Source organism: Lissotriton helveticus, chromosome 4_1 (assembly GCF_964261635.1).
Source record: "Lissotriton helveticus chromosome 4_1, aLisHel1.1, whole genome shotgun sequence".
Classification (NCBI taxonomy): Eukaryota; Metazoa; Chordata; class Amphibia; order Caudata; family Salamandridae; genus Lissotriton; species Lissotriton helveticus.
In genome coordinates this window covers 204,180,894-204,201,627 of record NC_136063.1, presented here as the reverse complement: position 1 = coordinate 204,201,627, position 20,734 = coordinate 204,180,894, and the positions used below count along the sequence as shown (strand labels likewise).

Below are 20,734 nucleotides of genomic sequence, written 5' to 3'. Positions count from 1 at the left end.
ATTGTCAATGCCTGTAATTCGCTTACTCTCCTGAGGGAGGTAATGGCTATACGGAAGGCCACCTTCCATGTAAGGAATTGTATTTCACACCTATGCATAGGTTCGAAAGGTGGTCCCATTAGTCTGGTGAGTACTATGTTGAGGTTCCAGACCGGGGAAGGTGGTAATCTTGGTGGAATGACTCTTTTAAGACCTTCCAAGAAGGCTTTGATTGCTGGCACTCTAAACAGGGATAGGTGTTGCCTGTTTTGTAGGTACGCTGCTATAGCTGCTAGATGTACTCTGATAGATGTGTACGCCAGATTACATTGCTGTAAGTGTAGTAAATAGCAAATCTCTTTTGTTGATACGTCCAGAGGGTTGATGTTATTACTGGTACAGTATACAGCAAACCTTTTCCACTTCGCTGCGTAGCATGCTCTGGTGGTGGGACGTCTCGCCTGCTTAATGATCTCCATACAATTTGGGGGTAGATCTAAGTATCCAAATTCTAGGATTTCAGGACCAGATCGCTAGGTTCAGTTGTTTGGGATCTGGGTGCATTATTTCTCCATGGTTCTGTGTAAGGTGCATGGGTAAAATTCTTAGCTTTTGGAACGGCACCTGTGAGAGTTTTTGGAGCGTGGTGAACCACGGCTGTCGTGCCCACGTGGGTGCTACTAGTATCATGGTCATTGAGTGTTGTTGCAGCTTTCGGACCACTAATGGGATTAGTGGGAGAGGGGGAAAAGTGTATGCAAATTTGTTTGACCAATTTATCCATAACGCATTGCCCTGTGACAGGTGGTGTGGGTACCTGGATGCGAAGCTTTGACATTTTGCGTTCTGATGGGTGGCAAAGAGATCTATCTCTGGTTGTCCCCATCTTTGGAAGAATGACTGCAGTATTTGGTGGTGCAGTTCCCATTCGTGTATTTGTTCTGACTGTCTGCTTAAGATGTCTGCTATCTGATTTTGAACTCCTGGTAGGTGTTCGGCTAATAGATAGATGTTTTGAGGAATGGCCCATCTCCAGATTTCCTGCGCTAGTCTGGATAGTTGGAGAGAGTGCGTCCCCCCCTGTTTTTGAATATAATACATTGCTGTCATGTTGTCTGTTCTGATCAGGACTGCTTTGTTGATAACGTGCATTTGAAAGGCTTTCAATGCTAGAAACACTGCTAGTAGTTCTAGATGATTGATGTGCAGTCTTTTTTCCTGCACACTCCATCTTCCCTGTACTGTATATTTCTCCATATGCGCTCCCCATCCAGTGAGTGATGCATCCGCTGTTATTATCACCTGTGGAATTGGTTCTAGGAACGACCGCCCCTTGGCAATGTTTGTTGTGTTCCACCACTTCAGAGAGCGGTGTGTGCGGTCGTCTACCAACACCAGATCTGTAATCTGTCCTCGAGCCGGATTCCACTGTGTCGCTAAGCATTCTTGCAGCGGACGCATTTGTAGTTTGGCATATGGTATTAGCAGTATGCAGGATGACATCATCCCTAATAGCTGCATGAACACTCGCGCTGTTAGTGAGTGTTGTGGTTGGAATTTTTGAATGACTAAGCATTGTTTGGATCCTGACTGGATTGGGATATACTTTGGCTTTTTCTGTGTCTATAGCAGCCCCTAGATATTGTTGAACCTTGCTTGGTTGCAGGTGTGACTTTGTGTAGTTCACCGTGAACCCTAGCTGGTGCAGCAGCTGAATTGTCTTTTGTGTGTTCTGAAGACATTCTTCTTGTGACTTGGCCTTTATTAGCCAGTCGTCCAAGTAAGGGAAGACATGTATTTGTTGTCTTCTTAGGTGAGCTGCAACCACTGCTAGGCATTTTGTGAACACCCTTGGTGCCGTTGTGACACCAAACGGAAGGACTTTGAACTGATAATGTTGTCCTTCTACCACAAACCTGAGGTATTGCCTGTGGGCTTTGTGAATAGGGATATGAAAGTAAGCGTGTTTTAGATCCAGTGTAGAAAGAAAGTCCCCTTTCTTCAGTAAAGGAAGCACTTGTTGGAGCGTGACCATGTGGAAATGTTCCGAATTTATGTATGCATTGAGAGGTCTGAGGTCTAGTATTGGCCTTAGAGACCCGTCTTTTTTGGGGATCAGGAAGTATAGGGAGTATACTCCTGTTCCTTGTTGGTGTTGTGGAACCTTCTCTATGGCATGCTTTTCTAGCAGGGATAGTACTTCTTGTTTTAACAGTGTTAGGTGATCTTGTCTCATTGGACGCTGTTTGGGGGGGATGTTTGGTGGGGTAGCTGTGAGTTCCAGGCAATAACCATGTTGGATAATTTGTCTCACCCACCTGTCTGATGTGATGTTTTCCCAGACAGGTAGGAACTGTGATAGGCGTCCCCCGACCGGTGTTATATGGTCTGGGGGGAGCTGTATGAAGTCACTGCTTTGGGGTTGGAGAGTTGCGGTTGTTGTTGTTGTTTCCGCGACCTCTACCTTTGTTGTTGTTACCTCTGTAACTGCCTCTAGAATTACCTCTGGGTGATGTCGGTGTAAAAGAGATTGGTTGCTGGCTTGTACCTGTATTTTTGGATCCTCCTCTATAGGTGGACCTACGAAAGAAACCTCTTTGGGTTGGCTGTTGCAATGCTCCCATTGATTTAGCCGTTTCCGTATCTTTTTTCATCTTTTCTAAGGCCTCATCTGTCCCTGAGCCGAAAAGTGTTTTCTCATCAAAAGGTTGGTTCAATAATGATGTTTGTACCTCTTGTTTGAACCCTGAAACTCTGAGCCATGCATGTCTCCTTAGCATGATGCTTGTGTTTATGGATCTTGCTGCAGTGTCTGCTGCGTCTAGGGCGCACTTAATGGAAGTATTAGTTATTATCTTTCCCTCTTGTATGAGTTGATCTGCCTTCTTTTGATGTTCTTTAGGGAGATGCGTGATGAGTTTTTCTAATTCATCAAAATGAGCTCTGTCATACCGTGCAAGTAGCGCTTGCGTATTAGCTATGCGCCAGCTGTTTGCCGCTTGTGATGCTACTCTCTTGCCGGAGGCATCTATTAGCTTAGACTCTTTGTCAGGAGGTGGAGCTTCTCCTGTAGTTAAAGAGTTTGCTCTCTTACGAGCGTTTGTGACCACTAGTGAGTCCAGAGGAATTTGTCCCTTGATAAATATTGGGTCTTTTGGAGCTGCCTTATATTTTTTATCAATTCTTGGGTTTAATACCCTAGCCCTCACCGGGTCTTTGAATATTTCTGATGTGTGATTGAGGAGACCCTTAAGCATTGGTAGTGTTCCTGATGTTTTGTGCAGCAGGTAGTGTTTCTAACAGGAAATCCTCTATTTGAGGTTCTGCATGTAGCTCTACCTTGTGGTATTTTGCTGCCCTATTAATTAGTTGTGCAAAACCTGTATTATCATCAGGTGGTGAAGGTTTTGAGGGATACAGTTCAGGGTCGTTATCATTATCTGACCCTACATTATAATCTTCCCATGGGTCTGCATCCTCTGGGATCGTGTCTTCATCATCCCTAGGATGTTCTCCCTCTCCTGTGTCACTTTCTACATCTGTTATAGGTGTAGATGGGCATGGTGTGAAAGGAGTAGTTGGCCTAGTGTGAAGAAGAGGAGAAGAGGGTGTGTCTCTAGGTTGTGGAGAAAGGGGAGGAGTTGTATTCGTCCCCATTGTTCTCTTCTTAGGAGGAGGAGTTTTGTCGTCCAACTGTTCATTCTTCCTCTTTTTAGGTAGTTCTGTCACTACCTTGCCAGTTTGTGGATCAATAAACAGAGTCTTTTGTTTAGGATCGGTTTGATGCTCCTGTGTCGGTACCGAAATTTTGGTTCCGAAAGGTGCTTTTTCTTCTGACTGTCCATTTGTGTTTTCGGCACCGAAAGTTTATTCGAATCCGATGTTTTCGGTGTCGAGGATGTCTTCGGTGTCGAGGTTGTCTTCGACGTCGAAGCATGTTTCGGTTTCGACATGGACTGTTTCGACTTCGAGCTTTCCTTTGTATGGAGCTTCGGTGTCGATGTGGGCCGTTTTTCGGATCCACCATGGTGGGAGACCGAGTGTTTCGGTTTCGTTGCCGGGCCCGAAGGCGGGGCGTCTGAAACTTTTTTCGGTTGTCTGACCGGGCTCGAAGGCGGGGTCGACACCGTGCGGGGTCTGTTCTTTGGTAAAGGGACGTCGTCACTCACGGTTTGATGAACGTCGATTTCCTCGACGTCGGACTCGTCCGCTTCTGACCCCGCCTCGTCCTCCTCTTCTTCCTCCTCTTCGGGGTGCTGGTCCTCGAACAGCTCCGGGATTGCCTGTGACTGCATTCTCGATACCTCGTGTCTTCGGGCTCGACGGTTTCTAATCATCGACTTGGAGGAGAATGCCGCGCAGGCTTCACAGTCCCTGGATTCGTGTTCAGGGGACAAGCAGAGGTTGCACACCTCGTGTAGGTCCTTGTGTGGAAACTTAGCACCACACGGACATTTTTTGAATGGAGTCCTTTCCATGGACTCCGGGCTGGACTACGTCGAGATGGGCCTCTTGGTCTCGTCGACGTAGCAGTTGGAAATCTCGTTGTTGACGTCCAAACGCGTCGAAATGGAAGTGTAGCCGCGTTCGATAACAATACCGTCGAATTGGAAAGGGAATACGCGCCGAATATAACTTTCTTTGTCGAAGTCGATCCGGAGCGCTTCGATCCTCATCCGAACCCGATGGCGGAAAAAAACAATCTAAGGATGGAGCCGATGCCCATGCGCACTAGCACCCAAAGGAGGAGTTATCGATCTCGTGACGACAAAGACTTCTCCAAGAGAAAAACAAGTGCAATCATCCGAGCCCAACACCAGATGGCGATCTATTCATAAATGTACCATCTGCAGCCCATATGCCTCGAACAGGAACCAGTAACTCTGGGTCTGCATGGTTACTTCCCATTCCCAGACTGAAACTAATGACAGCATGGTGCATTATAACCAATTAAGGCACTGGGTTCAGCTCCCCTCCCCCTTTAGCATCAGGTGCAGAAAAAACACTCACTCAATTAAAAAAAAAATACTAAAGAAAAGACTTTGGCTCACATCTGGGTTCAGACATCTATAAAACATTAATGCAGTAACGTGAAAGGGAAAAGGATATTATGAACATTTTTGGCAAAGGGAAATGGAGATGAGAAATTTAACCATAACAAGGGTGAATAGTGGAACTACATATCTGGGGATCGGAGTGGGGGGACAAAGCACAATCACATGTTAATCCACAGATAGCACTGCTATTACATAATAAATGCAAGGCAGCAGACAAGCGCAGTGGAGGGTGTGGGAAGAAGGGAATGCTGGTTATTGCATTTCTAAGCATTGTGGAGATGATTAAAACATTTTGGGAAAGAGATGCTGACCTCTGTATACAACATTTTGAAATTGATATAGGTCATTCTCGTAGGGCCACTGGAATATGGCCAATATCATCCTACAATCCTGGAAATAAAACCTAAAAGTGCCAATGGAACAGGCAACGGGTATATACTGGGAGGAGAGGTGCTCTCAGAGACGGATACATAAATACACCACATAGGACACTTCTTCTCTATGGAAAAGATAGATCGCAAAATAGAAGATTAAAAGGGACTGTATTACTAACAGTTAAATGTTTTCCTGATGGTTAGAAGACCTCACTTGGCCTTGATATTTGAGAATGTTGCAAGAAGTGAAGGATAAGGAGGTGGGCAGAAGATAAACCAAAAAAGGCGAGCAGGTGAATAGACAATGGTGCTCAAAAGTTTAAAAGTGATGATACTGATAGTGCAGTCTTTGCAAAGAGTTTAGGGTAGGAAAGTGAAGGAAGGAAAGAGATGACATTTGCTTGAAATATTTAAGCATAAAACCAATAATTAATTATACAGATTAGGCTGGTAACAGTAGAACATGCCCCAGAAAAAAATATGTGTATGAATTCACACTGCACAAAAGATGGGATGTGGATGGACTACAGCAGAACACATTTGAATCTGACGGTCACTGATGAGATCTGGGATGGCGCACCCCTGTCTTTCTGATAGAAAGCAGTTGAGATCAACTGCTATAAAGACCTTTTTTTATCCAATACAGATGATGTATAGCTTACCTTCCCTGTGGCAATAAGATGTTATTTACCCCTCCCAGTTTTACATTGATCTTCAAGCAAAGGTTGGATAACGTCTGAGGTGTTGTTCGTTGCACGTTTTTCATCTGTACACACTGCGTAGCCATGCCAAGCACAGTGTCTCCAACACGCTTGACTTCAGCTATTGTGGAGAAAGAAAAATGAAGAACAAGGTAAACTTTCCTTCCATTAATCATACTTTAATACTTGTCAAAAAGCTCTCTTTTAGAATAGATACAGTATTTGGTATCTACACTTCTTCAGGGTTAACACTTTATCATACGATTCTTTTTTTAGACAGTTTGGTTTTCCAAATTGCAATTCGCGTTACCTTCCCACTTACATGATTCATGGCTTTTCGCTCTCTATGAGAGAACTGCATCCAACAGGCCCCTTTGCAGTCTTCATTTAGCCTGTTCTTTCTCTCGTACTCCTCAAATTTCAATACAACTCTCCTTATACTGGGATTTGCAAGTTTCTACAATCTTTCCTCTCCTTAATTCAATTGCGTTCATGTTGAATTGAGTATGGGCTGGACTGACCATCTGCTGGTTAAAGTGATATGTCCCCTTGACAATCCTCAACTTAAACCTGTTGACAAACAGACTCTAAAGCGCAATTGGCGCAAACTTAAGCTAGAGGAGTTTGTCAGGATTTTGGAGGCGCAACCGCTAGGCAAACTGCAGAATGCAGAACAGGGATATGAACAGTTCTGCAATTGGGTCCTTACTGCCCTCGATTCTCTTATACCTTTGCGTTGGGCAAAATGTCATGCTAAAAATAGGAGCCCTTGGTATAATGAGACCCTTGCCGAGCTCAAGAGAACCTGCCGGCAAGCAGAGAGGGCTTGGAGAAAATCTTTTGATCCTATGTTAAAATCACTGTACTTTGTTCAGCTTAAGATCTACCATAGAGCTATTTGTCAAACCCGGGCCGCATATTATGCAGCTGAGTTTTCCAATAGCCCTAACCCCTCTAAGTTAATCTTTAAAGTACTTAAAGACTTGATGGGGAAACGGGCTACCTCGCAAGTAATATGCACGGACTCGCACTGCGAAAACCTGGCAGACTTTTTCGTAGAGAAGGTGCAGAAAATCTACCGTGCTTTTATTCCACCTGATCCCGGGGATACTCTGAATGATGTGAAGGTCTTGGTGTCCGAAACTCTGTCCACCTTGCAGGCCATGTCTAACGGGGTATTTGACACTCTGAGCCTCAAAATTAAATCGGGCTCCCCCTTAGACCCTCTGAAGCCGGAGCTCTTCGCCCGCCTTCCGCCTCTCTGTCGGGAGCCCATTTTGGACTTGATCAATCTCTCCCTCAGTGAGGGCATGGTGCCGTCATCCTGGAAGCAAGCTGTGGTCAGCCCTATTTTGAAGAAAACCAACTCTGACCCCTTGCCATTTCTCTCTTACCTTGGACCGCCAAGGTCACTGAGGCGCACGTGAATTCTATTCTGTCTGCTCACCTCTCTCGCAATAACATTCTTGACGAGAGCCAAAATGGGTTTCGTGCTCAACACAGCACTGAAACTGCTTTGCTCTTTATGATCGAGCATTTGCGGTCGGTGCTGGACGTGGGGCAGACTGCGGCGCTCCTATTGTTAGATCTGAGCGCCGCGTTCGACACGGTGTCTCATGACATTCTGTTGCGGCGATTGGAGGAAGTGGGTATTGTGGGGAAGGCCCTTCAGTGGTTCCGCTCCTTCCTCTCGGACCGGTCTTTCAAGGTAGCTATACCACCTGGCCAGTCCTTGCTTCACCCTTTGGAACTGGGAGTCCCTCAGGGCTCTGCTCTTAGCCCCACCTTATTCAACCTGTATGTGAAGCCGCTGGCTGCTGTCGTCAGGCAATTTGGCCTTACCATGACATCGTATGCTGACGACACGCAGCTGGCGGTGACACTCAGTGGGGACCCTGAGGTGACTGCGCTCAGATTCCGGGCAGGACTTATAGCTGTGGCTAGCTGGATGCGTAACAACTGCCTACAGCTTAATGCCAAGAAGACCGAGGTCCTGGTAGTAGGGAAGCAGGCGGACCTCTGGGGAGATCAGTGGTGGCCCTCCGAACTAGGGGTGACCCCCCTTCCAGCGGCCGAAGTTAAAAATCTGGGGGTCTGGCTGGATTCTAATCTATCTTTTACCAGCCACACGAAGAAGACAGCAGCTACCTGTTATGGTATTCTGCGAGGACTGAGACCTGTCCTCAAATTCTTCGACCCCCCCACTCGGCAACTGGTGGTTCAGGCCTCCATCCTTTCCCGGATTGACTACGGGAGCGCCTTGCTGCTAGGAGTCAACCAGGCGGAGGCTACTAGGCTTCAGAGGGTGCAGAATGCTGCTGCACGGGCCATTGTCGGCATTCCTAGACGGTGTTCGGTTTCGACTGTTCTGACCTCTCTTCACTGGCTTCCGGTCAGACAGAGAATCAAATTCAAGGCTCTCTGTCTGACATTTAAGATTCTGAAGCTTTCTTCTCCCCCCGCCTTGGTGGGCCTCATCTCTTCTTACGTCCCCACGCGGTCCCTCAGATCTGAATCACTCCATTTGGTGAGTAAGCCTAGGTTCAGGCTGAGCAGGATGGGAGGACGTTCCTTCCGTGTTCTGGCGGCTGATCTGTGGAATTCTATTCCTGTGCACATTCGTGCCCTTAATAGTCTGACTCTTTTTAGACGGGCCATTAAAACCCATTTGTTTTCCCCTGTTATCTGATCTTCCCTTTTTTCAGCCCTGATCTGTTGTGTTGTGTACATGATCTGGCGCCAGGACGCCCCTTTGCTGGGGCAGCTTTTGCGCCTAATAAATGTTATTAACATAACATAACATAACATAACAGTATGCTTCTCTGCATACACCCTCCATGGCCCCTTTTGTTTTTCAGTCTCTCACTTTTCCATTGTTCATGTGCTAGATTTTAGGGTTCTATTACAGCATTTAGAAACTCTCAGGAAACTCCCAGCACTATAAAGGAACACATGTTCACTAGCAATCCCATTTCATTTCAAATTCAGTTGCTTAGCAAATTCCATGCGACTAACAATGACCCAGAAGAATAAGTTACTTACCTTCGCTAACACTCTTTCAGCTGGGTATTCGAACCGCAGATTACTCACAACGTGAATATTCCCCAGGGTTTCTTTCAGACTGGATCCGGAAACTTCAAAGCAATACTTCTGAGTGCCTGTAGGTAGGTGGCATAGTGAGGCTCTGTACCGACGTCATTTCACTCCAGAAGTGAAGAGAGGAGCGGCATACAAATGAGCTGAGATGAGTTACTTTCTTAGGTTGCCTGTGCCCTCGGACACAGAGCCCATCATTTCACAGAATGGGGTAGTGGAAGTGAAATCTGCAGTTAGACCAGAAAGAGCATTACGGAAGGTAAGTAACTTGTTCTTCTGGATACTTTTAACCACAGAACCCTTAGCTTGTTAATAGATGCCATAGCAGTACCTTCCCAGGTGGTGGGTATGTGAACTTGCTTATCCCAAAATGTCCTGCAGAACTGAGCATGCAAAATGCTCATCTTAACAGACATGACTGTTGAGGCAGCAGTGCTTCGTAAAGGTTTGCACCGACACCCATGTAGCTGCCTGACAAGTATCAAGTAGAACAAGTTACTTACCTTTGGTAACGACTTTTCTGGTAAAGACTGTCTAAATGCAGATTCCTGATCTTAGAACACTACCCAGGCATTACTGGTTCCGGACAATCTTCAGCAGTACACCTCTGTGCGCCAGTAGATGGCGTAGACGGCTCCACATCAACATTGTCAGTGCAGATGTGACATACAGGATGCATATATAAGCACCACCCCGGCGCGCTGACATCAGTTTCTTTCAGGACAGATTACACACCTATAGAAGAGGAGCCTGGATCTAAGAGGACCTTCCATATGAGAAAGCACAGTTCTAAGCGCAGGGAGGAAAGGAGGGTCAGTAAGAAATCTGTGGTTTGATAAGTGTCCAGAAAAGGCATTACAAAACATAAGTAGCTTGATCTTCTGGAACAGACTTCTAACTGCAGATTCCACACCTTAGAATATATACCACATCAACAACCTCCCGAACGTCGGGGGTGTGAACAAACTTAAACCAAGAAGTCATGCAGGACCGCGCAGGGAAAGTGCCCCTCTCGAAGTACGTCCAGGCAGTAGTGCTTCATGAACATATAAAGCAACACGCATGTAAATGTCTGTCAAATGTCGACGACAGGGACTCTGCATGCTAACGCAATAATCGCAGTCTTGGCCCTTGTAGAGTAATCACTCAAGCCTTCCGAAGGCTGCTTCTCCGCCACAGCGCAGCAAATTTTTATGGAGAGATGGTCTTCTTATGTGCGGTTTTACCTTCTTTGCTCTGACTAATCCAACAAAAACCTGATGATCCGGTCGGTGATCCTTGGTACAACCGATATACAAACTAAGGGCCCTCTTAGGGTCCAAAATATGGAGCCTCTCAAACACCGTAGAGAGGTGAGCGAGAGGTGAGGTGGAGCAAAGAACACTGTAAGGGTGGTCACTTGATCAATACGGAAGGGAGCCACTGCCTTCGGTAGGAAAGAGACATACGTTCAGAGAACCAGTTTGCCTTGGAAAGGTAGTAGTATCTGGTGGGTGGACAGAGAGAGCCTGAAGCTTGCTCACCCCTTGGACCAATGCGATGGCCACCAAAAAGACCTGTTCTGATAGTAGGAAGCCTGAGGGGACAGTTATGCATGGACTCAAAAGGGGAGCCCATCAGAAAGGGGAGGACCAGATATAAGTCCCACTCGGATATAATGTAAGGAGAAGTCGTAAACATGCGCAGCAAATCTTTCAGAAACAGTCACAACAGGTGAATTAAACAAAGGAGACTAATCTGACAACTTCACAGAATTGGATAGCACCGTCAAATAACCTTTAACAGTGCCCAGCACTAGGACCTGCCAGGCCAAGTTCACAAAGAGCAACACCCCAGTCAGATGGTCATGAAGTGGGTCGATGTGCTTCTCTGAACACCAAGCCACAAATCTGTCCCAACAGCAGGCATCCACAGACTTTCAGGAGCGCCTGGCTGCCAGAACAACATTTAAAACCTCAGGAACAAGGTCAAAAGTGATCAAAAGCTGTCACCACTCAATCTACGTGTATGAAGATGGAGTGCGCGCAGGTTGGGGAATAGGGCCCAACTCTGCTGCTGCAACAGGAGATCCTCCCAAAGGGGCAGTCTGATCGGAGGACAGATGCTCAGGCCCAGGAGCTCTAAAACCAATGTCTCCATGCCCAGACCAGAGCCACTAGGATGACTGGAGCCTGGTTGGTCCGGATCTTTTAGAGGACCTGGGGCAGGAGTGGTATCGGAGGAAAGGCATATAGGAGTCTTGCGTGCCACTCCATGCGGAGCGCATCTCCTAGAGAGAGACGGTTTGCAAACTCCAACACACAAAAGTACTGATAGAGCCAAGATTATGACTATTCTTGGACCCCCAGGTGTTGAATGCCATTCGTGGTTCGCAAATTGTCAACAGCGGAGTTAGTCTGCACTGGCGTTCAAAGATCCAACCAGGTGCTGTTTGTCATGAAAAATTTTCTGAAGTTCCAGCCATTTCCAGAGACACAAAGCCTCCTGGAACAGGGTTCAAAACCTCAACCTTTTGAACACCTGAGCCAGCCTCCCTTTGATGGATGGCAAGAAGACTTTCAACACCAAACGGATGACCTACAACTCCAACAAGTTGATGTGGAGGAGGACTTCAGCTGGCGACCAGAGTCTTCTGATCTCCACCGCTCCCAGGTGGCCACCCTACCCCAGAAGTGATGCATTGTTCACCTTTACCAACTCTGGGAGGAGAAGGGAGATAGGTCTGCCAATTACAAGATTGTGGTACAATAGCCACCACTGCAAGCTCTTGCAGTATCTTCCGAAATCTGGACCCAGCCGTAGAGATTCCCCTGATGGTGCTTCCACTGGGACTTCAAATCCCACAGCAGAGTCCACATACACCATCTGGTGTGTTTCACCACCAGGATGAAGGAATTTGAGGAAATGGGGTGAGACCTTCGTGTAATACATTAACCAACCCCTTTAGAAGCATTCAATTTGTTAAATCCTCTAGCTCAACCCTGTGTAGCTGTGGATCTGACCAGCAACGGAACAGTGTAAAGCATTTAAACAGGAGAAAAACATCTGAATACATCAACGAAAAACGTAAGAAATCCGACACCAATTCATAAATATGGACTGTATTTTTAGACACCACAAAGAAAAGGATCCACAGGTGGGTCTGGAGATATAACAATTACAAGGTGTAGTACATATGCACTTTTTAACTTAACCCTGAACAAGCATTGGTAGTTTCAACAAATTTGACACTTCCAAACTATTTTCAAGAAAACTTGGGCAGATATCAATGCGGTTACTTTGAGAGACCAACTCGGGCAGGGAGGCAGTCAGTGAATCCAGCTGGAAGTTCCAAGCACTTTTATTCCCTTGCATATGGAAGTGGCCCTGATGCAATGGATACACGATGTTGAAGATGCTCCATGATGCTTTGATGGGGTCAAAGGATCTTCCTGAGGCTACTCCACGGCCCATAAAATTGGTGACGCAAGCCTGGCCATATGAGTCAAAGTCCAACGAAAACCACTCGTTCCTGTTAGAATTTCAGTTGCCACTAGGCTATCATTTTCCCGGTATTGTGGCCCCAGCCAAATCCTTCCATGGACAATAACTTGACAATAACCAAAACATCAACCACATCTGGTACACAGCATCTGGCTCTGTAGAATATACACCCAACGGACTATCTGTAAACACGACGACTGTGTAACTGGCAGTTACGCACACCATGCTTGACCCTAAGATGGCGGCATTTTAATGAACCATTCGCCTAACATAAGTAGGAATTAACTGTAGATTCTGAAATCGGAAAGGACGAGGAAGCCGAAGAACCGGGTAGCGACCCATCACTGCGCTAAGAACATCGAGAATCCACTTTCAACCCTCGGTGGCAAGGCGATCCGTGGGTCCAAGATGGCGCCCACCCACTAACCACTCCTGAGACAGCCGACACAGCCAAAACCAACGTGGGGTGCACTGCGAACCCGCCGAGCCCGATGATTGCATTGCGAACACGGGGGGATCAGTCCTGGAACAAAAGAGAAACCCCCCGATACCACCACCGACAGCGCTGTGAGTGCGGCAGTTTCAATGTCAGTGAGGCGACTCTTACGCCCCACCACCACCTCCTTCTGCCCTGATGAAACCCCCGGTGGGTTCAGTAAGGGGGTAGTAGCGGGGAAATCCAGAACCTAGACATCCCCGAAAAAAAAAAAAAAGATAAAAACCAGAAACAAAACTGAAACCCAACACCGGGCAGCCGCCATTTTTGTGTGGGAAGTTTTCGCAACAATGAAGCGAGCTAAGACGGAAGTGAGCGATGTATTAAGCGGAGGCCACAAGCACAAGCTCCTCCCCCCAGGGTCAACACCACGAGTGCGAGTGAGCGTCACAAGATGTTTGCAGCCATCGCTGAGTAGCCAAGGCTCTGTGAGACAACACAATACATCAGGGGCAGAATAGTGAGCAGCGGACTACCAGCGCAGGCAAAGAAGTCACGCAACCCCTCCCCCACAAAAGTTAAGAACGCGACGGAGTACCAGGTAATCCCTGGCGAACACCACATGAGCGAGTGGGCGGCACAAGTGGAGAGTTGTGAGCTGCGTGGAGAGTTGTGAGCTGTTGGCAGACTCCGCCGATTAGCCAAGGTTCGGCGAAGCAACACAGTACTACGAGGGCAGATTAGCATACTGATGATTTCCTGAGACCCTCCTGCGCATTTCAGCTTTGATGTGCCCCTGCGCGTACACCACCCCTGCTAGGAGATCCAATGCAGCAAACTCATCTAGGCTGAAACATCCCATGATGGCGACTGACAGCCCTGGGGAGAAAAGCTGAGACCCAGCTACTTCTGTATGATGCCCGGTGGAGCTACCTCGCTAGCTATGGGGGAGATTGACTTTGGGCTCCCTCCTTTGACTATTCACCTACACAGCCGGACTTCGGGCTAACGCTCCCGCGTCTCTCCTGACCTTACCTTCCCCCTCTTCCTTCCCCCAACACTGCCCCCTCTCCGCTCCTACTCTTTCCAGCTTTTGTCCTCTGCCCACACATGCCCTTGCCCTTTGTTCCCCACCCTGTTTTTCTGTGAACCTCTTCCCTCGCCACCTGAGACTGAACTAAATTGTCTGATGCCCGATGGAGCTACTTGGTTTAGCTATAGGAGAGATGTGCCGTGGATTCCCGCCTTGGTCGTCACCTACCCAGTCGGTCTTTAGACAGACTTGCTTTCGTCTCTACGGTTGTCTCTTCCCTTATCCTCACTTTCCCTCCTTCCCCACCCCCCCTACCTTTTCACTCCTCTCTCTCCTCCCCTAATGTATTGCTGATTGTTTGATATAATGTTTACTTGTTTGATCTTTTCCTGATATATTGTTGAACCACATTGTTGCACTTCCTTTCGTCTCTCCGGCAGTCTCCTACCGCATCCGCCCTCTATTTATGTCTATCCTTCCCTCCTCTCTCAATGTATTGAGACTGAACTATTTTGTCTGATGCCCGATGGAGCTACTTGGTTTAGCTATAGGGGAGATGGGCCGTGGATTCCCTCCTTGGTCGTCACCTACCAGTCGGTCTTTAGACAGACTTCTTTTCGTCTCTCCTTATTGTCTCGTCCCTAGCTACTATCCCCTCTCCCCCGAATCTCTCCCCTTGCCTGCTACTCTGCCTACCCCCCTGTCCTTTGTGCCCTTTGACTAAGCACTCCTTCTCCCCTTGTTGGGGAAAGATCCAATATTTACACTCTGGAGTCTCAGCGAACCCGCTGAGTGAGCCACTGCGCCAAGGGAGCCACTCAAACTTGAGGTTTGGTATGGCACCCCTTGCCAAATCACTCCCTCTCCCCTTTCTGGGTAAGGATCCAGTATGTAGGCCTTGGAGTCTCAGAGACCACTCTGAGAGAGTCCACTGCGCAAAGGGAGCCTCTCGCAACAGAGTTAGGGAAGTGATACCACTTCCCCTGGGATCACAGCTTACTGGACTTTGGACGTTTTGCCTTGACTCGTCTACCGGTTTGTGTCCCCGTCACCCTTCCCCTCCTCTCACGCTGTGTCTCTCACCCTACCCTCCTCTTTCCCACCTTCATTATCGGTCTACTTCCCCTGCTCCAACCCCCCCTCCCCTGAATCTCTCACCTTGCCTGCTTTTCCCCTTTCGTATTTGTGCTTATTGTTTATCTCGACCTTACAAGTTACTATGTGGCCATGCTGTACGAACTATGTAACCTTTGTAACGATGTAACCTGTAACTATAATCTGATGCTCATGTAAAGCGCTCTGATACCTCCGGGTCTAGCCAGCGCTATATAAAACTTTTGAAATAAAAAAAATAAAAAAATAGTTGACAACTGTATCCATTGATAATTATTGGTGTCACTTAGGCCGCAGTGTCCTGCTTTTCCCGCGCCAATGAACTTGCATAATTTGGTCACATGTGCGTTAGTAGTTTTTTTTTTAGGATTTTGTGTGCCAGTGCATTCCTTTCTTTTTTTTGCAGTAGTTTGAAACCTTGTCACTATGTTTAACTCCCGATCATGGCATTTGTACGTGCAGTGAGTGATTACTATTAGGTTTTTGCTGCAGTTTTTAAAGAAATGGAGTCAGGCTAGTAAGTTGTGAGCATTTTTTATTGAATGTGTACTTTGCTTCGTTTATCCACGGGAGTGCGGCAAAATAAATTACTCTCTTAAACCATCATTACCAAAGTCCTTATATTCACGTAGAACTGCCCCTCACGCATGTGTTTTGCAGCTATTGCGTAAATTAGACATGACTTGTGAGGAAAACCTATGTGACCACGATGCTTTTACACACATTAGAGACAATCCGAGGACAGAGGAGTGGGCCTGTGGTACAAAAGCAAGAAAAACAAACGCAGTTTGGTCCCCGCCATGATAACCCAAGTACAGAAACAAGCAGCTTACGCTGAGGCAGGTGGAAAATAAAATACCTGCCGAGGGCTTCTCTGACCCAAAGTTTCCATTCACATTTTCCATAGGATGTTTTACATTCTAAGTCTTAAAAATGAAATGAAATGAAAGTGTGAAAGTGTGTCTTGTAAAGCGCACTGCTACCCGCACCGCAGGCCTCGTAGCGCTATAGACCGCTGGGGAACCCGTCCTGGCTTTCCCTGTGAGATAGTTCCTCTTGGGAGTCTCCAAGGTGAAGCCAGGCATCCCTGACGTTTGTGAGGGGCCGTTGTGGAGATGAGGCAAGCTTAATGCCCAGAGTTACCGAGTGTGGTCCCTGGATAGAGTAGGCACCGAGGCGAGAATTATCGAGTCCGCTGATCCTGGTCCAAGACCCTGCCACGTCGGGAATCGAACCCTGGTCCCAGCCCGTTTTCTGCTCTCGGGTCTGCCGCCTCTAACTAGTGAGCCACACCACTCCAAAAATCTGGAGCTCATTTTATTTTTTTCTTGGAAGTCTAAATACTTTAGGCTGAATTTATCATGGGCTGCAATTAGGGTTGGATGGGCTGGTCTGACGGATCAGTGTGTGGGACGTTTTTGGGTCAAGCCTGGGTAGCAAATGTGCTACTCAGTGAGGCATGCTGTATTAGAGTATGAACTTGATGCTCCGCCCATATTTTTCATTCGGTTGTGTCATTGTCCATTGTAAATACTGGCTTTTGATTCGCTAATAGGTTTGTTAGTCCCTCCTTACTACCGCCTTGATTTCATTTGTAACCTCCCATGAGGACTGGCCCTTTTACTTTAGTTGTTACATGTTTTGTCTTATTTAGTCTGTAAGCACAATTTTCTTCAACGAGTTTCTCCTACGGCAGGCACAATATGATTTCCTGCAACATTCAGCATGCCATGAGCGCTTACACTTTTCAAGCAGACCCAGACAATGGGGACCGCTTCAAAAGTGGGTACACCAATGCTGCGAAACATCCACACACACTAGCCATGCAGTGACTATTTCAATCGAAGGAGGTTAATAAATAATGCAGGCGTTCATTGTCTCTTCTCCTGGGAGTCATTGCCTCATGTCTCAAGGAGGGCAGATAGCTGTCTCGGGGAGAGTCTCTTTGCTGTTCAGAGCACTGAAGAGTAAAGGCAACTTTGTATAAGTTGCACACAACCTGTTCCATTAATTTCGACTAGAGAATACAGTCTGGCTTAGTCTAACGAGTTATTTGATACCTTGGAAGTATCAACTTTGTTCGCACCGTTCAGAAGTTAGCAAAGCTGAGGGGTCAGGGTGTAACCCTGCACCCACTAATGGGGCGACCAAATATTTACACAGTAAAAATGACAGTTTCGCCTTTTTACTGTCAGAACATGTGAAATATGCCACAACGTGCCTTAGGGGTGACGTACACATATTGCAGGGGAAGGCTCCGTTTCGCCATTGCTTTAAATGGCAAATCGGGGCTACCCGTTTGAAACTGCTCTACCAGTCTGCAATGACAGACTGGGAGACTTGTTTTACCTGTGTCACATGAATGAATAAGAAGATTTATTGAGCCTGAACAAATGCCCGGAGCCGTCTTGGCGCTAATCCAGTGCTGCAATACCTGGGGTGATATTTAAACTTACATGCCCTTGGTACTAGGGACGTATAGGTAAGTTAGCTTATGCTAATTGGGTATAAGCCAATTAAAACAAACATATTTTAGAGTGGGGACACTGGCACTGAGATCTGCTTGGCAGGCCTCAGTGCACTCCAAGTCGAAGAACCAGCAGTATCAATCCACAAACTGGAGGCTGACGATATAAAATTAGACACTTCCTAACATGGAGGCTATCGGACCCGCCTCAGAGTCCGTCTCACCGAAATCAGGATCATAGCCCAACAGATCTGGACACTCCACGCTGGAGGGTAGGCAGAAACTGTACCATGCCCAGAATGGCTGCGATGAAAGGGATAGTTTGGGAAGGAATCAGGTGTGACTTCAGCATGTTGATAGTCAACCCCGACGAATGAAGGTTTGTTATAGTCTGGAGGTGGGTAACGTCTGTTTGGAGCGAGCCCACCTCTAGCTGTCAATTCTCAAGGTAGGTAAAGACTGGGGTCCCCAACCTATGAGGGTGAGCAACAATCATCACATTCATGAACACCAGAGGCGCACTAGTAAGCCCAAAAGGAAGCACAGCAAATTGAAAGTGCCCGGAGCTCACTGTGAACCGCAGCCAACGCCTGTGGGCCTGTAGTATTAATATATATAAACCAGCATCCTACAGGTCCAATGCAACCATCCGGTCTCCAGGGCAGACGACCTGGGCAAGGATGAACATCTTGAAACTGTCCTTTTTGAGGGAGGGTGGAGATCTAGAATAGAACAGAGAACTTCATCATTTTCAGCAATAGGAAGAAGCGGAAATAACCACCACCTACTTCTGGTGTCGGAACCCTCTCAATGGCTCCTTTGGACAAAATAAAACAGCACCTCTTGGTGTTACAAGGATAGCTGATCGTCTGACAACAGCTGTACAGATGGTGGAATGGGTGGGGGGTCTCGAGGAATGGAAGTTTGAAACCCCTCCGCACAATCTTTAACACTCATATGTCCGAGGGGACTACTTGTCATGCAAGTAGGATGTGCCGTATCATGCCTCCTACTGGATGACAGTGCACCAAGGAGGGCAAACTAAAAAGGTTTTGCGGGGCAGTAGTGGGAGTGGTGAATTTGCAGTCCTTGTCGCTTGTGGAACCATTAATCTTGTTCACAAAAAGGTGTGGGAGACGGCGGGTCTTGCGTATTTTGGGTGGTATTGGCAAGACGAAATCCTAAACTGTAACCACAGCAGGGACTAAAGGAGGAATGCTGCTGGCAAGGGGGAGCAGCCAATCCTAAGGAGCGAGTTGTGACCCCACTGTCAAAGAGCTCCAATGCCAGCTGCAGATGGTGAATATTCTAGAGTAAGGACCGCAGTGTACGCACCATTTTTTTGGTCTTAACATTCAGAGAATTACAACTTGGTAGGCAGCCTACAATCTTGTAGTATAGACTGATTTATTGATTAGTGTTCTTTTGCGCTGCTTGTGCTCTAATTTGGTACTTTTTTTGTGCTTTTGCTTGCACGACAATTTGAAACCATCTAAGTTGAAGCTTGCGCTTTCTAGTATTTCAGCTCAGTGTCCGAAGGGCCCGTCTGACGGCTGGGGAATATTCTAGAGTAAGGACAACAGTGTTAGCACCATTTTATTGGTCCTACATTCAGAAAATGACAACTTGGTAGGCAGCCTACAATCTTGCTTCTGAACCAATCGGAGGAAATAGAATTTGAAGATAGTAGCTATACTGGGACATGGTGGCGTTCCAATAAACACCTTAGTAAGTCATAAAGGCTCCACCTATGGTTGATGCCCAATGATAAAACTTTATTTCAAAGAATTTGCTGACCCAACCACTAAATGATGCGCAAAGCATATGTTGTTACAAGAGGTTCATGTAGCAAAATTAGCTAAAGATTTTCGTCACTGTTAGCAGGAACACAAGATTTTAGTGACTGAATACTATTTTCTCAGGAAGGACAACCTGTGGCGAATCGGAATTCCAGTTTTTCTCGGGAACATCGGCAACTTGACATTGGGATGTTCAGCATACTAATGTATATTTGGGGACGTTGTTTTACAAAATTGATCTCTGGGTCTAGAGTCAACAGGTAATTTCCATCTCTTTAGGTCTTGCCTGTGACAGTATACGCATAGTCGCTTGAAACAAACGGTTTAAAAATAAATAAATAATGTTCTGCTTTAATCCCACCCATTAATTACCATTGGTTGTCGCTCTTATTTTCTCTTTTCAGTCGTGTGCATGTGTCGGTGAGTGTCAGATTCACTTTGACCCTGTGTTTGTTTTCTTCCCTGGAGCATGAAGCAAGTATTGTTTAGAAGATTGTTCACAGAAAAGCAGTCAATGCAGTCCTATGGGAGAAAATAGTGTTATCGGTTTACGGGTAAGTACTCTGTCTTGAGAGTTGGTTTTCTGAGTTTATAAGCAGGGTTCCCCCAGGGTCAAAGATGCACTCCTAAAGCACCCCCAGCGGCACTAGGGCAGTCGGGTGCAGAGGTCCAATGTTACCCAATGGGGGTTGGGGGGCCTCCGGTTGGTGGCTGCTCACAAGCAGGTCACAAGGTTGTGGAAGCAAAGCTCCTGGTGTTAGGCTCGGGGCAAAGGGGGACCCACAGCGGCTGATTTGGCATCTGGTGCCCTGTTGTTTTCAATTGGGATTGCCGGTTTTGTTTTTTGGCTTCAGGCTTGGTCCAGGAAGACTTCAGGGAGGAACCAATAGCTGGGCAGGTAAGTTAGACGGCTCGAGGACATGGGTGCACCTCAGGTTCTCTTCTCCGTGGTGCAGGGAGGCTGGATGCAAGGGTGTCTTTTGAGGTCATATTTCACCTTACTGGGCCACTAGCAGTTGGGGGGTCCCGTGCAGAGGCTGCAGGCGACGCCATGGAGTCCTGGAGAGGTCTACCCACTGGGGACTCGGAACCCTGGAGCTCTGGGGGACCTCGCTGGGCTCAGTGGGCTACTCTGATTCGTGCAGTAGGCGTCGGTCACAGTGGTTGTTCTAGGCGTCGGGTTTCTTTGTCCTCTG

The 20,734-nt window shown here is 47.1% G+C and overlaps 1 protein-coding gene across 4 annotated transcripts in view; it reads right to left on the bottom strand.

Annotated features, from left to right (window-relative positions):
* Window positions 1-20,734, bottom strand: part of AGO2 (argonaute RISC catalytic component 2) — a 472,903-nt gene that overhangs the window by 106,183 nt on the left and 345,986 nt on the right. For all 4 annotated transcript variants that reach the window (XM_078686698.1, XM_078686701.1, XM_078686697.1 and 1 more), the window contains exon 13: window positions 6,073-6,232. In XM_078686698.1, the coding sequence (XP_078542824.1) occupies window positions 6,073-6,232 (160 nt within the window). The remainder of the gene's footprint in view (window positions 1-6,072; window positions 6,233-20,734) is intronic.